This window comes from Carassius carassius, chromosome 5 (assembly GCF_963082965.1).
Source record: "Carassius carassius chromosome 5, fCarCar2.1, whole genome shotgun sequence".
NCBI lineage: Eukaryota > Metazoa > Chordata > Actinopteri > Cypriniformes > Cyprinidae > Carassius > Carassius carassius.
In genome coordinates this window covers 23530885-23546161 of record NC_081759.1, presented here as the reverse complement: position 1 = coordinate 23546161, position 15277 = coordinate 23530885, and the positions used below count along the sequence as shown (strand labels likewise).

The following is a 15277-nucleotide window of genomic DNA, read 5'->3' as shown; positions in this document are numbered from 1 at the left end:
ATTTGTTTGGTGTTGTAATGCATCATATGGTAAGTGACAACATGACTTATGGTCCTCATGCCTGAGCCAGTGGAATATTATTTAAAAGAACTTTTTGTAATTTGGTGTTTCTTCAACTATGGACACTTTTGGCCCCGTGGATTTAGAAAATGAACTCTCTTGAACCATATATTTCACACTGGATTATTTCATTAGTCCACTGACAATGCCTAACAATCAAAGACAAATTCTGCCTATTTTTGCATTATTCTTTTCTGAAAGTAATGAAAACTTCTACTACAATATAATTTCCAACAAGCCAAAGTTTTTGCAGAATTCTAGAAATGTAACTGTTAATTGCATTTCGGAAAAGAAATTAGTCTTACTAAAGCTAATTTCATAGCTAGAATTTAGGCATCCTAAATACAAATCAACTATTCAGATTTGATGCATAATTTGACATAAAATGACATTTTGATTGCAAATGGCATAAAATAAAAATGTTCAGTCCTCATGTGATGTTTACCTATAATTTATTTTGTTTTCTTAATGCACCTCATAGTCCACATAAAGCAATAACATTGTTATTTCTTATAAACAAGTACAGTGGCTTTATATAAAAAAATTAAAAAATAAAAATCAGCAGAATTGTTTTATTTTATTTGTATAGTTGTAATTGTATAACCTTCAATTTTTATGCTTATATGACTTGGATCTATACATCTGAAAAGTAGCAAAAATTAATTCTGATGGTATTGTAATACATTTTATTTACATACATATGTGTATCTCTGGAGTTGAAGGACTTCAGCTAGAGAACAAAATCTAAATATATCTGAATATAAGTTTTCCTTACTGTGAGGCTTCATCCCCCAATACAACTGCTAATGAAACATGCACTTCCAATCAGATTTATGACTGTCAATAAACCATAGCATGAGCATGTAGGTTCGACATGAGTAGGTGTGCTGGGAGAGTCATGGTGTCATACAAAGTGCTGTAGAAGTTTCTAAAAAAGCTTCACTGGCTTTTGAAGAAGCCCTTATTTTTGTGATGACATTTCTGGGTTAGGTTTCAAAGCTTTTTGAGTATGGCACACATAGCACCTCATTATGAGAAAACACATCCACTTGCTTAGCACACACAGTAGACACACACAAAATTCACTGCAATGCTAATGAACAACACACATGTACAATAAAAGCTAAAACTATGGGCAACACACACATGCATTCACACGCTTGATACATGATTCTTCCCTGGACCCTCACAGAGGCGCACATATATTCAAGGGTCTTCACACGTCAAATTAAATCAGAACTAGCCGGGTGAAAGCAATTGCTGGGAACCGAGCATGAGATGATGTCTCTGAGAACAGAACCAAGCGAAGAGAGACAAATCCTCAGATATCGACTGTGGTTAATGTATTTAAAGTCCCTAACAATGGCATGCTGTGAACACCGGGTTTCTGGGAGCAGAGAATACGGCGATGAAAGTCATAGCGCATCGTGCCAATGACTGGAGATGTTAGCCTCAAGATCAGACAGACAGCAAGTTAAACTAAATGGTTGTGCATGAGGAATAGAATCAGCTGAAGGTTTGCATCTAAGTTTCAAATTAAACCTCCATCTTTTGATAATCAATAAACAAGCCATGGCATCAGCCTTATCCTGAGAGTAATTGGGGAGCCTTCATTCAATGCAGTTCACTCGGATCCAGACAAATGACACTGATACCTGCATCTGAATCTTATTACACCTCATGTCAGTAAAGAGGCTGAATAATGTAATTCATGGCCCCGCGGAGGCGAGAAAGATGGTGAATACCCAGAAGTAATTCTGGAATATGCTGTACTATAGAGATCACGACTGCCAAGCACAGCATGTCTGTACAGAAGTGTGTAGATGCAGTCAGTGCAGAATTTGGACAGATCTTACAGTCTGTCTAGACTCTTTTGAGGCGTTTGAGTGATGGAGCTAATCTAATTAGAAAAATAAAAAAATGAAATAACCCAAAAGAATTGCAGCCAGAGTTCGGCCAATAATCTCCGAACAATCCACCCACTCCCAGTATTGCACAAAGACTAGCCAAGAGTCTGAGTTTACGTCCAAATAACTTGCTAATGAGGCACCTGGCTAGTCATTAAATAATTGTATGGTCTCTGATGTTTAGGTCCTTCTTAATTCCTCCCCCATCCACATTCAGCACCTGACATAGATGGTGTTTACATTGAAGAATTTGACACATTTGTGTCTCTATAATCACAATCCATGTTTAAGCTATTGTGCTTTTTACTACATCCATCTCAATACTCCATTTAGCTTATTGGAAACTGCACTGTGTGAGCACTTTCTTTCTTAATTCATAATCCTTTGTGTGGCACTAACTTGTGTGGTGTTGAATTAGACTGACCGCAGACCACAGGAAGCCGAAATGGAAGGAAAAGAAGAGAAATATGCTGAGCTGCAATTCAAAGAAATATAAAACAGGTAATGCATGTTAATATCTTAAAATATAATGAAATATATCAACTAAAAAGTTTTATAAACCTTTAAAGCGTGTTCTATTTTCTCAGAACCTTCAAATAAGGCTTTGTCAAATCAACCAACACACTATCATGGCAACTATTGAATGTTTTGGTGATCAGTAGCAAATGCATATGAATTTCTATGATCTATTTTTTACACTTGCATACAATCTGCTTACACCCCATTAAGGGTTAGGTTTAGGTCTTATACACATCATACATGTTCAAACAAAATATACTGTACAAATTCATATGATTTGACCAGAAACTAAAATTGTCATGTTTTCTCATGAGATCGGTTTGAATCAGCATTAAAAGTCTTAAAAATCATAGGAATTTCACAAAGCATTCTCAGTTAAGTTCTGAAAGGCACACAACCCTGATGTCTAATGCACTAACGCTGTACTTGCATAGGAGCAGTGCACTTTTATAATCTACATGCATTTCAAATAAATCAAATATAAGTATCAATCGCTGATGTCAGATCGGAGAATAAAAATCTCTTTGGAAGGCCAACTTTAATCAACTTTAGTCTTTAAACCAATAATTTTAAAGAGCTATGGACCTAGGGGAACATGAGGAGAACTTGCTACACATGTAATTTTAGCACAGCTTTAAATAAACTGTTTAAGTATGCAGCAATCCAGATTCAATCCACCCCCTATCCCATCAGTCTTAGCCACACCGGTAAATGTACTGCAGTGGTCCTTATTAACAAAAGAGGTTGATTTGCTTCCCTTGGAGAGAAAGAGGGTTATCTGCTTGGAGTGACATCATCTTTATTCATTCTGACTTCCTGCCATCTGCTATACTAATTCATCACTCATTATGAATGTCCTTTCATTCACAGGTGGTGATAACACACTACACCCACTATAGGTCATAAAGACCAACAAAATATGACAAAAGGAACCAAAAATAAATTAGTTTGATGCATAATAATTTACCATGTTTACCTACAAGGTCCTTGCTCACACTTACCCAAACTCCCACAACCACAGGCTACAGTGTAGATTGTTGAAAATTAAGGACCATAAGAAGAAAACAAACAAGTTTCCTTAAAATAGTGAATATTGCAAAGTTCTCTTTTAACCACTTTAATTATATTTTTCATAGCCACTGGGTGCAGGTGAGGTTTGCACAGGGGTTGTTATCAACAAAAATCAATTATTGTAGGCTACACAATGAATCAGTATAACTCATTCTACACCGGTAGATGAATAGGCATTATACAAAGAGCTAAGTTGTACTCCCTAAGCTCACATTTCATTGTAATTTAGTTAAGACGTGATAAAAAAAAAGTTTATCTGCACCAATCAATCTTCCCTTTCACTGTATTTTCTCAAGGCAAGTCACAGCGACAAAGAGTACCCTATTGAAATCTATCCTTCAGATGCAAACCGCCAAGCCCAAAAATGCCCCACAGGTAATAAGAACCACAGCTCTGGGCATCTTGCATAGTCACCATTATTGAGAAAATTCTAAAATCTCTGGCATTTGATGATAGCCCCTCAGGCACACCATAACATTAGTCCCAAATTCCTCAAATTCTAAAAGGAGGTCTATAAAACTTAGACGTTACATCTGTTAACATACCCTTTCATCTGAATACCAGCTCCTCATAAGAATGTAATTAGATTTTTTTTTTATGTTTGTTTACCCTTTTCATCTTTATCTTGCGTGTGTGTATATAAAACAAGCTGAAACTGACAATAACCATTATTCTACTGATACAGTATATATATAAATATGGGGTTGCATGTTGGGATTGGAGTTAGGGGGTGTGCCTGAAGCGTGAATCCTTATAAGGATAACACCGTGTCTAAACCGGATGCGAGTGGCGCGACAAAATACTATAGAACCACTTATCTATAATATAGATTCATTATATATAGATCAGTCAATAGAACTCATTATAATCAGTGATGCTGTCTACATGGATGCAGCGCGGCATGACACCACAAATCCCTGAGAGTAAACTGCTGCTGCACTCTATTTATGTCGTGCTGACACAAATTTCAAATGATTTTCAGCGGTCGCTTTGTTGCGTCCAATTTAGACAGTCTTTAGCTGATGCGGTGCCACACAATGATGGCGGCGAATGATTTGCAGATCCTCAGTGCCACACTGACAAACATACAATCTTCTACATCTTGGATGCCCAAGTTACAGTCACTGAGAAAAACTGTATTTATACAATATTTAGATTATATAGGATATTCCGAATAAGGCTATCATCAATAGAGAAAGGGCTAAAAAGGCCATGCTAAAGAGCCAAATGCTGACCCCTTAATATTCTTAACACAGTTTAGCATGATTGTATTCCTGTGATGGATGTGCCCTACCAAGAGATAATACAGGTCAAGTCTTGCTCATCAACAAACGCCAATGGTGCCATAAGTCTGTCAAAACAAGTGAAAAATGAATCCATCTTTTATTATTAGAAGGATTGCATGAGCACAGTCCAGACACTGATGACCACAATTACACCCCAACATACAGGAAAAGAAGGGCAGTGAGTAAAGTTCAATGACACCTCATAAGAATGGAAGGTCATTATGGAAAGATTGAGTTCTGTTTCACCAGAGCAGCCATGTTGCCCCATTCATGATTAATTGTGATCTGTGAGCCTATCCGAACCAATGATCTAGAAAGGAATGGCCTCTGTACACTCATTAAAGAGAAAGTGATGGTAAAAAAAAAATAAAATAAAAAATTGAATGAATGACAAAACGTATCTACTTCTCCTACTTTTGAGCCTATCAGATTGTAATATGGCTGCATATTGCTCTCAAGGGGGACTCATTTACTTAACTAAGAAAACATTCCAACTGGCACTCCATCATAAAAAAGCACACATGACCATTTAAAATCACAATTAACTCAGCATTTTTCTCTGCAAGCTCGCTCTAGGAAAATGCTGTGGTCACATTGACATTTTTAACAAGGAATCTGAATGTGTTTTGCATCTTAACTGGGCCTATTTAATAAGCAAATCAATTTTATTTATTTTTCATACAGCTTATGGTCTCCTCATCAGACAGAGAGCCTACAATGGATTGTTTCTCTAAGTTGCTTGCTTTGAATTTTTCCACAATGTAATCGCAAATGTCACACAATAAATACAGCATGCAGGACTCACGCTGAGAAGGCGTTCTAATGAAGTGGCCAGCTGATGCTGACAGCACAGTTCATGTGTGCGGGATAAAGACCTGAACTACTGGAGCTTAAGGGCCCACAGGCTCATCCAACCAGAACAAATTTGTCTCACACTCTCAACATGGGTCCCCTGTCAAACACACTCCTGTCCTCAAGCTGGAATAAAATAGTTACACTGTCATGGATAGAGTGCCCAATACAAAGCGGAAAATATAATGCAATAAATATTGATATATAAAGCTTTTGAAGTCTGTACTATAGTGCAGAGATACACTACTTACAGTACAAAATACACACAAGAATATACACATAAGTAAAGGATGTCTAGACAATTTTTCTGTCTCTAAAAACATTGTGATGAGCCAAACCTAAACATCACTTTTACTCTACAATGAGGTGTGGAAGACCATTTCCACCTTAGAGTTAAGAAAATATGGATAAATGTGACATTAAATTTCAAAACTGCATCTTTATTTCTTTACAATTGTGTCTTCATTTCTAACAAATGTGACTCAGAACTTAGCATAATTGTTAATTTACATCTTACAACAGCAACTTTATTTGACATCATTGAAATGATTATCCTCGATTGTGATTTTTTTCTCTCAAAAAAGGACTTAAAGCTCACAAGTGCAATTCCAGGAACTGTAACATTAGTTGCTGCTGCAATTATTTTACATCTCACAATTGCAACTTTATTTCACATAACTGGATTTGTTTTACACAACAATGATTATTTCCTACAACTGTGACTTTCATTCTCCAAATTGCCACGTAATTTCTCACAATGTGATTTTCTTACAAATGGGAATGTCTCATGATTTTGACTCTATATATAACAACTGCAGCTTTATTTCACATAATTGTGTTTTTTTTTTTCTTCCTGTAACTGTGATTTTATGTTTCAAAATATGACATTATATCTCACAAATGTGACTATTTCTTGGATGTAGGCTCTAGTTCTTATTTTACATCTCACAAGATGTAACTTTAGTTCACATAACTGCATTTGCTTCCATTAACTGTGATTACTATAATTGTGCGTATATCTTAAAATACTAATATATTTAATGAAATTGCAGCTAGTTTTTTTAACTGCACTTTACAATTCTTTTTTACTTCTTCTCTCACAATGTGACTTCATTTCTTATTTTAAATGCTTTCTCACTATTAAACATTTTAGCCGAAACAGGATACCATACAGCAGTTGAGCAAAAAACTGATTTCAATCCAGTGACCCCAAGTATAAAGGTTTCCACATATATAAACCTAAAAAAAACAACACACACCACAGAATATACAGCAACATGCCCCCTGTCATCAGCATCTGTTATTTCACGGTCTGTCTGAGACCGTCGGTATAGCTTAACAAACAAAATGCCTTTTTATCAGCCACACAGCATTCTGATACATTGCAAAATGGCATGAGACGATGCGCAACGAGCCTTTTCCGGGTGAGGGATGTTGAAAGATCATCGATTCGCTCAAGCTAGCAGCTGTGGCCTCTGACATTGAGAATAGGGTGTTTGCTTGTAATTGCCCCCCGACAGACACATGCATCAATGAAAGCAGCCTCTGAAATCTCCCACACAGTCCCGCACACAATGGAAGAAATATGATATAATGCAAGACATTTCATACTCTTCCATAAATGTTAGACTACAAATTATATATGTTTCCATAAACACTGGACCGCAAATGTTCCACCACTGGATGTTAACCTACATTAAACTGTGATAGCAAATATTTTAACATAAAAAACACTGATTTAAAAGTTCACCCCAAAAAATAATAATGATAATAATAATAAAAGAAAATAATTTCATCATTTACTTGTGTCATGCCATAATAATGTATTTTGAAGTATGTTGAGTTTTGGTTCCCATTGTATTCGAATGTAATCTTGGCCAATGGGAACCATAACCGTTTGGTTACCAATGTTCTTCAAAATATTTTCTTATAAGTTCCACAGTAGAAAGTCATACAAGTATGGAATCACATGTACAGTAGGTAAGTAAATTATGGCTAAATGTTAATTTCCTGAGTGGACTATGCCTTTACTTTGCCATACGTCCTTTAACTCTAATAGAAAAGAAACTCTCTGAAGTTCTTAACTGCTGTTGTAAGAAACAAAGGAAATGTGACTCAATGCGAGGCATGCCACCAAATCACACCTTGAAGCATGTCGAATGTGTGACGTCTGAATGTGCTGTGATTAATTGAAGAACTGCCACTGATGGTTTCACTCCCTCTTCAAGCCAAGGAACAAGTGCACCCTGAGGTATTGTAGCTAAGAATCCATTATTCAAGGAGGAGGCTGTAGCTCCAAGCTGCAGAAGCAGAGTTGACACCAGGAGGCTCTGAGGCCATGCTCAGTTACAATTATAGCTCCTAGCACAGATAGACTGGAAGCACATTTAAAATCACAGACCTGTGAAGCTGAGAAGACTGGGAAGCTACAAACAAGGGTACAAGCATACAACCTGTTTTCATATATTATTACATCATATTATTTTGGACTGCTCTCATATTCAGGAACAAAACTGTCAGCTGAAGAAAATTGTGACTGATGCATCTATGCTTCATTCTTCTGAGTGGCATCCAAGCTTTGAAAGCGATAGCATCTGCCTTTGAGGAACACTTACATGATGCTCCATCATTGCTATATACTTCAGTGCCCTTGCAGCCTCAAGGAGACACTTTCAGAAAACAGGTTCACCCCCTCAGGGAGCAAAAAAACACACATAAGAACTGTTTCTTCTGGACTGCAAAGAGATTAAATAGAGAGCAAATTCAAGAATTTAGCTTCTCATGTTTTTCTCAAGAAGGAAACAACCCCAGTAATCTCAAGCAAGTCTCCTCCAGGGTTTTAGAAGAAATCTCAATGTCTCAGACTGTGCTCAGATTTGCCAAGAAACTAAAGTCAAAGTCAGAGTTCTAATATGAACTCATATTCATTTCTCATCAAATTCTTAAAATTATCTGAGAAATATATGAAAGAGATCTGAGAAGCTATGAAAGAGCAACTTATGAGAAATAAGATTTTCCTCTGGGTCAGTCTTTCATAAGAATACACTACATGTCTACATTTATGCCAAATACATGATAAGACTGGTGTTTTTACTGCATAGGTATCAGATTTTTTTTTTTTATATCACCACTGAAGAATCTAAAATAATGTGCAAATTAAGTTAAACATACGTCACAGTGCTTAAGCCAAATTTTACATCAATACAATTTTTTTTACATCATCTTTAAAGGGGTCATTGGATGCTACATGCACTTTTACAAGTTGTTTGAACTGAAATGTGGGTTGGCAGTGTGTGTACACAACCTTCCTATAATGATAAATATCCACCCAGTGTTTTTTTTTTTTTTTTATCTCGTTAAATCGTTTCCCTTTTCTCAAATCGAGCCGATCTCAGATGCCTCTCTGTGTGATGTCAATCAGACAGGCCCCTTGCATGATAGTTTGTTTGACAGTGGCGTTTCAGCACAGACTGGACTGGCGATCACAAATTCATGTACAGTTTATGGAACTAATCACAAACTTTTAGGGGGGCTGGGTAGTCATTTAGTCACATTAAAAATGGACTAGCGATGCCCATGGATTGAGGTATTCTGTTGTTTCGATGTAATAGTAAACATAGCAGTCGTCATTTACTCCCCACATATGAGCCGCTGAGGATGCACTGGTTTACATCCATTTTTGAAGGGTATGTTCCCCCGATCTACCAAAATATGTCTATGTTCACGCGAATCATTCGTGATCCAGCTTCACCAACAGAAGAATTGAGTATAGGGTTTTTTAATGAATCACAAATCGTCTTTCATAATAATGTGTTAATTAACAAGTTTCACGATGAATGCGGCTTAAGTAAATAGTCCCTCAGAGAGCGGTTTGGAAGAGAGGGCGGGGTCAGCAGAGCTCATTAACATTTAAATTCTTGACGGTAAAAAAGGGTGTTGTTTTACACTACCATTGAGAAATTTTAACCAAACTATGTTACAGATTTTTATTAAGACCCTAAAGAATCATAACAACTTGTGGAAAATGGACATCTGATGACCCCTTTAAGATGTTGTCCAGCACTTCTGGCTGCTCTGTGAACAATGTTGAACATAAAAATCCAGTTGATGTAAATCTCCCTATGAAAAGAATTAGACAGGAAACCTATCCACTCTCACAGTGACAGCATATTTGAATCCAAATGGATGTGCATCACTCGCATTTCTACTATAGAAGGAAACATTGCCAGAGACTGAAGATGAATAAGAAAGGGGAGAAACAATGGATAGGTTCAGCATGAGAACTGATCAGTCCCCTCCTATTTCTCAAAAAACTGAAGTAATGTGGCAAGCTATTTTAACATTATTGTCTTTAAACTAATTTGATTGTTTTTTTTTATTTTATTAGCACATATTTCTTTTATTTTATTTTTTTAAGTAGGGATGCACCAATATACTTACCAAAAATCATTGTGTAGCCACACTGGGTTGTACATTATAGTTAACTCAAATGATATATAGGGAATTTTAATAATTAATCAGGAATATGAATAATATATATATATATATATATATATATATATATATATATATATATATATATATATATATATATATATATATATCATATGACAGTTACATTAAAATTATTGAAGATGAAAAATAGGTCATTTGTATATATCAATAACTCATTACAAGGCACTGTAATTTGCTCATTAATATGTCAATATGCCATTCTTCATATCAATTATAGTGATATCTCTTACTGTAAATTACCGCAAATCAAACAGTGGTTTGTCCAGCAAACGGCCGTAAGATTAACTTATCAACTTTCAATAAAGTTATCACTTCTTATAACTCAAGGAACAATATTCTCTGGCCAGGAAAACATTATCCTATCATTATGAAATTCCGGTTACTAAAAAGTAAAGAGCTTGTAGCTAAAGATCAGACATTTCATTGACTCGTGATGTGAGCGTTTTAGACAGAGGCAATCATGAATATATATTGGTTTTTAATAATTAAACTAATAATACAACAAACTACAAATCACACAGAGTAAATACGCATACGACAATACAGACAGTAAACTTTTTACAAGACATAACGGAATCCAAATGAGGGAGAGAGAGAGAGAGAGAGAGAGAGAGAGAGAGAGAGAAAGAGAATGAGTGAGAGAGGATGAGAGAGAGAGATGAGAGAATAGGCGCGATCACAGAATAAGCTCAGTTATGCAGACAGACAGTAACCCTTGAAAGACAACAACGAATCAAATCACCTTGAAAAAGTAATAGACAAACTTTTAGCAGCATTTAAATCTCCATAGAGAATGATACTTGCATGTGGTCTCTTTGTGATTGGGCGTGTTCTCTCGTGTCTTCCGGGGCTGCTGCGGAATCGCGCAATATTTGAACGGTCCAACAAAGTAATGATTCAGAATTCGTCTTCCTTGTGTAGAGAGGAACTTAGTAAGTAAAAGAAATGAAAACAACGGAGATGAAAGCTCCCGAAGGAGCCATGAGAACGGCTGTTCTCTCAGCTGCCATGCTGAGATCAGAGATGATAGAAGAGCGGGGACCAAGAGCAAGAAGGACAAGACAGGAAGGAATTTCCTGGGTCAGTTCTACTTATGGAGTGACTGGTTCACGCCTCTGTTTGCGCGAACAACCAATGAACGTCCGCGATCTGAAGCGGGAAAAAGTTCCTTTGTCTCTGGGGAAACAGCCACTTCTAATAAGTTATGGCTTATCAGATCTCAGCAGTGATATTCTAGCAAGTTCGTAATTCCAGATTAATACATTGTGACAAGTGAGTCCGTCAAAGCATGACGATTAAACAGATACCAAAAATAACATATATAAATGATCAAAACATGAAGTTACATTCAAATGCAGAATTACACACATTTAAAGTTTGATTAACACACAATAAAACTGCAGATACTCCAATTTATATGGGGAAACATCTACTGCACAAAAAGGCAATACTCAATACATTTAGAATCTTTCTATACATTTAGAAATTTATTCTCTTTCCTGTCCTGTTTCCCATAGGTCGTAAAGTTTTATGATCTGGTCAGGGGGATAGAGTTACAGAATCATGACTCTTTGTGAGAACATTCATTCCAAAAACATTTCCAATTTACAAGTCAGCAATTTATAATCCTCACATAACAGGATTAACCACTTTATGCAACACACACCCCTATCAAAATACATCTTAGTAATAAAATAACGAAGGTAACGAACGTTAAGAAAGGTTTGTGTTTGTGTGTGTGTGTGTGCTGTGTAATGTGTTTCGTTTCTCCTTTGAGGCTGCTCATGTGACTGTGGAAATTTTTGTCCAGAGTGTCGTAAATAATTTAAATCCAGCCAGGCTGGCGCCAGGCCAGGCATTTAGTTTAGAGAGAGAGTTGGGTTCATATGCCTGAATTCAAAATCTACAAGCTTTGGGTTTGCATTGTTTTAGATTCAACGAACCGTGATTCATTAGTTCAGAACCAATGAATCGATGAACTGCATATCCATTACAATTGGCTGATAAAAGCAATTATCAAAGCTATCAGCAATCAGGCAATTGTTTAAAAACAGCTGATGATAAGGGCCAATTATTTCCTGTCAATCAAAAGGAGAGTGGTGTTGCCTGAGCGCACACTGCTCACATTCTCCCTCTTGTTCACCATCGTCATTAACGGTTCTGTCTAATACAGATAGAAGTCTGTCTTATAATCTGATAGAACTGTCAAACAAAGGAATTGTGACCTGCATGATTGCGTGTTCTCTGCCTAATTTTCAGTCCTTGCAAATTGAATGCATTAAACAATAAATTCATGATTTCAAATTATGCTGCGCTTTATGCATTGGTCCACTGTCATATTCATCCCCAACGCACATAAACTTCTGAGTGCTCTGCTGGTTACAGTTTACTTCCTTTTAAATTATATTTTTATTAAATATTTATTTATTTGTGGAAAATACTTTGTCATCTAAAGTATAAGTATGTTTATTTTACAAATGTAGTTTTGAATCCATTTTCAAATGATTTCAAATTTCTTAAATGTTAATAAAAATATACAATTATAAGTTCTTTCCAAGATATCGGCATATGCTGTCCAAAAAAAGAAAAAGAAAAAAAAAATTGGTCAACCACTACTGAGGTTTACATTTTTTTGTAAAGCACCTCTAATCTGATTACCACAATGGGCTTTGATTGCGCGAGCAGAGAGATTCGCGCTCGCGCACATTCTATCCCACGCGCGAGCAGAGAGATAGATGCTTGCGCATTATATTAATGTACTTTCGCGCTACAATTATGCTCTCTCGACATTTGACAGGGAAATAACGCCATACATTTTGCCTCTTTTTAATGTGGCGAGACAGATCACAGTTTAGCAGCTTCAGTTTAAGTGGCAGCGCAGAGCGTGAGTTTCTTCCACTTTAATACAAACTTTAGCATGACATAAACATGAATGAAGGTAAGTTAAAAGATACAGTACAATACCAGAATATATTATAAGATTGATTATTACTTATTACTAATTATTACATTTATATTTAGTCATTTAGAGCTATGAAATACATACACACACACACACACACACATATATATACATATATATATATATATATATATATATATATATATATATAATATTTACAATATTTCTGTTTTTACTGTATTTTGTTTTAAATAAAAGCAGCTGTTGTGAGTTTAAAAAGATTAAAAAGACATAAAGCATTTCAAAGCTATTTCTTTTGATCCCCATACAGTGTTTCAATCTTTCTGGCTGAGGAGCAGAAAATTCTTCTGCTAATGACCGTATCTGATCTCAAAAATATCATTCTGATTAATCAGCTATCAATATCGGTTGTAAAATTTCATATTGGTGCACCCCTACTTTTAAGCAACCCATTATTGACAAGTATCCTTTTTTAGCTTTTATAAGTAGGCTATATATATATATTCATCAGATAATAACAATTAATGTATTACAGTGACTAGCATACTTCAGTTTGGCAGACTTTCTTCAAGGCATGCTAGTATTTACATAGGCCAACTAAAGTATCATTACATAAAATAAAAGGCCTTAAGAGACACAAATAACTATTTGGAAAATGACTTGCAGAAAATTAATAACCACTTTGGCCAACTATTGATGTGTTTATTTGTGCTCTTTGAATAAAGTGGATTGATTGATTGGTTGTTTGAATGATTAACTGACTGACTGAAATGAAATACTAATATGTAGATAAGCATAAAATAATTAAGCAGAATGATTAGTATCTACTAATTTAACCACTGTTGACAGGCTACACGTACTAGTTTCTAAGGAATAGTTGGTGAACATTAAAAAAGAAATATATAAGATTCACTATTAGAAAATAACTAGAAAATAAGTCCTAATAAATAGTACAATAAAAGCGATACTTGTTGTTTTATACGGTTTGAATGTTACAACAGCTTGCCATAGATGTAAAAACCGTGGGAGTAGGCTACGACCAGGAAAGCCGTAGCAGCTTGTCAATGGGATAGCCGGTAAATAATGTCTCCCTTACCTTCACTTGCCCAATAAAAACAGCATGAGCTATAATGAATGGCATTTCAAAAATCTGCAACTGACTTGTGCTCAAATATAGCTGCTTTCAATTAATCGTGCGTTCTGAGGTTAAGTCTAGGACATGTTGAGACGCACAACAAACATTTTGTTGTAAACGAGACTTCCACGTCGTTCCTTGACGTGCTGAATTATAACATTTCTTATTGTCTCTATGTTCTTCTGGAATTGAAAGTTAAACAACATAATTCACAAAAACAGAGATTCTGCGCTCTGCCACTCACCTTTGACGAGATGCGGGACAGCGAGGTGCACGCAGAGGGCGATGGAGACAAGCAACGGTCCCATCCTCACCGAACAGCAGCAACGAGTTCCAAGGTTACAAACGTTGAACGGTACAGAGGGTTAAAACTTCTGAGGTACAAGAAAAGGTCTTCGACTAAGTATCTCCCAGGACAGGTGTCAGTTAAGTCCGTGTTTTTTCTCCCAGGAAGGGTCAGCGGAGATTAAACAAGTGATCCTCTCAGGAGTTACTCTTGCCCTTCTGCTGCAGTGGCGCGCGGCGAGATAACGGAGAGACTCCGCGCGGGTCCCGATCAAACGGTGATTGCGCGCGGCAGACGGTCAGTGTAGCGCTCAAGCAGCGGCGCTGTCTTACTGATAAAGACGAGCCTCGCTCCTCCCCAGCAGCCCTGGAGCCTGCAATACACGGAACGAACGGCAAAATCCAAATGGGTGGGGCACTGTCTGTGTATTTGACTTCTCCCCGGGAAAGACGCGCTTTTTGCTCTGATGTAGAACAGGTACAGCGGCTTAACTGTCCTGACCTCCCTTCCGATCACAGATTTATCCATAACCATAACACATAACTGGAAATGCATGTGGAGGCTAAAATCTCAAAAACATAAAAGCATAGCTCAAGAGCTCAATAGCTTCCAGTTCATGGAACAAATTAATAATGGCTTTATTTATGTTATTATTATTTCTTTTTTTTTTTTTTACCCAAAACAAGGGTCATAATTTTTCAACCTCATGGCATCCCAAACCAG

General features: G+C 36.4%; 1 protein-coding gene across 3 annotated transcripts in view; it reads right to left on the bottom strand.

Moving 5' to 3' along the window:
- edil3a (EGF-like repeats and discoidin I-like domains 3a) overlaps nucleotides 1-15064 on the bottom strand; it is a 216978-nt gene extending 201914 nt beyond the window's left edge. For 2 of the 3 annotated variants that reach the window (XM_059550178.1, XM_059550180.1), the window contains exon 1: nucleotides 14513-15064. In XM_059550178.1, the coding sequence (XP_059406161.1) occupies nucleotides 14513-14576 (64 nt within the window). In that variant the 5' untranslated portion in view covers nucleotides 14577-15064. The remainder of the gene's footprint in view (nucleotides 1-14512) is intronic. The other variant, XM_059550177.1, reaches the window with a different exon arrangement.
- Nucleotides 15065-15277: the final 213 nt, after the last annotated feature.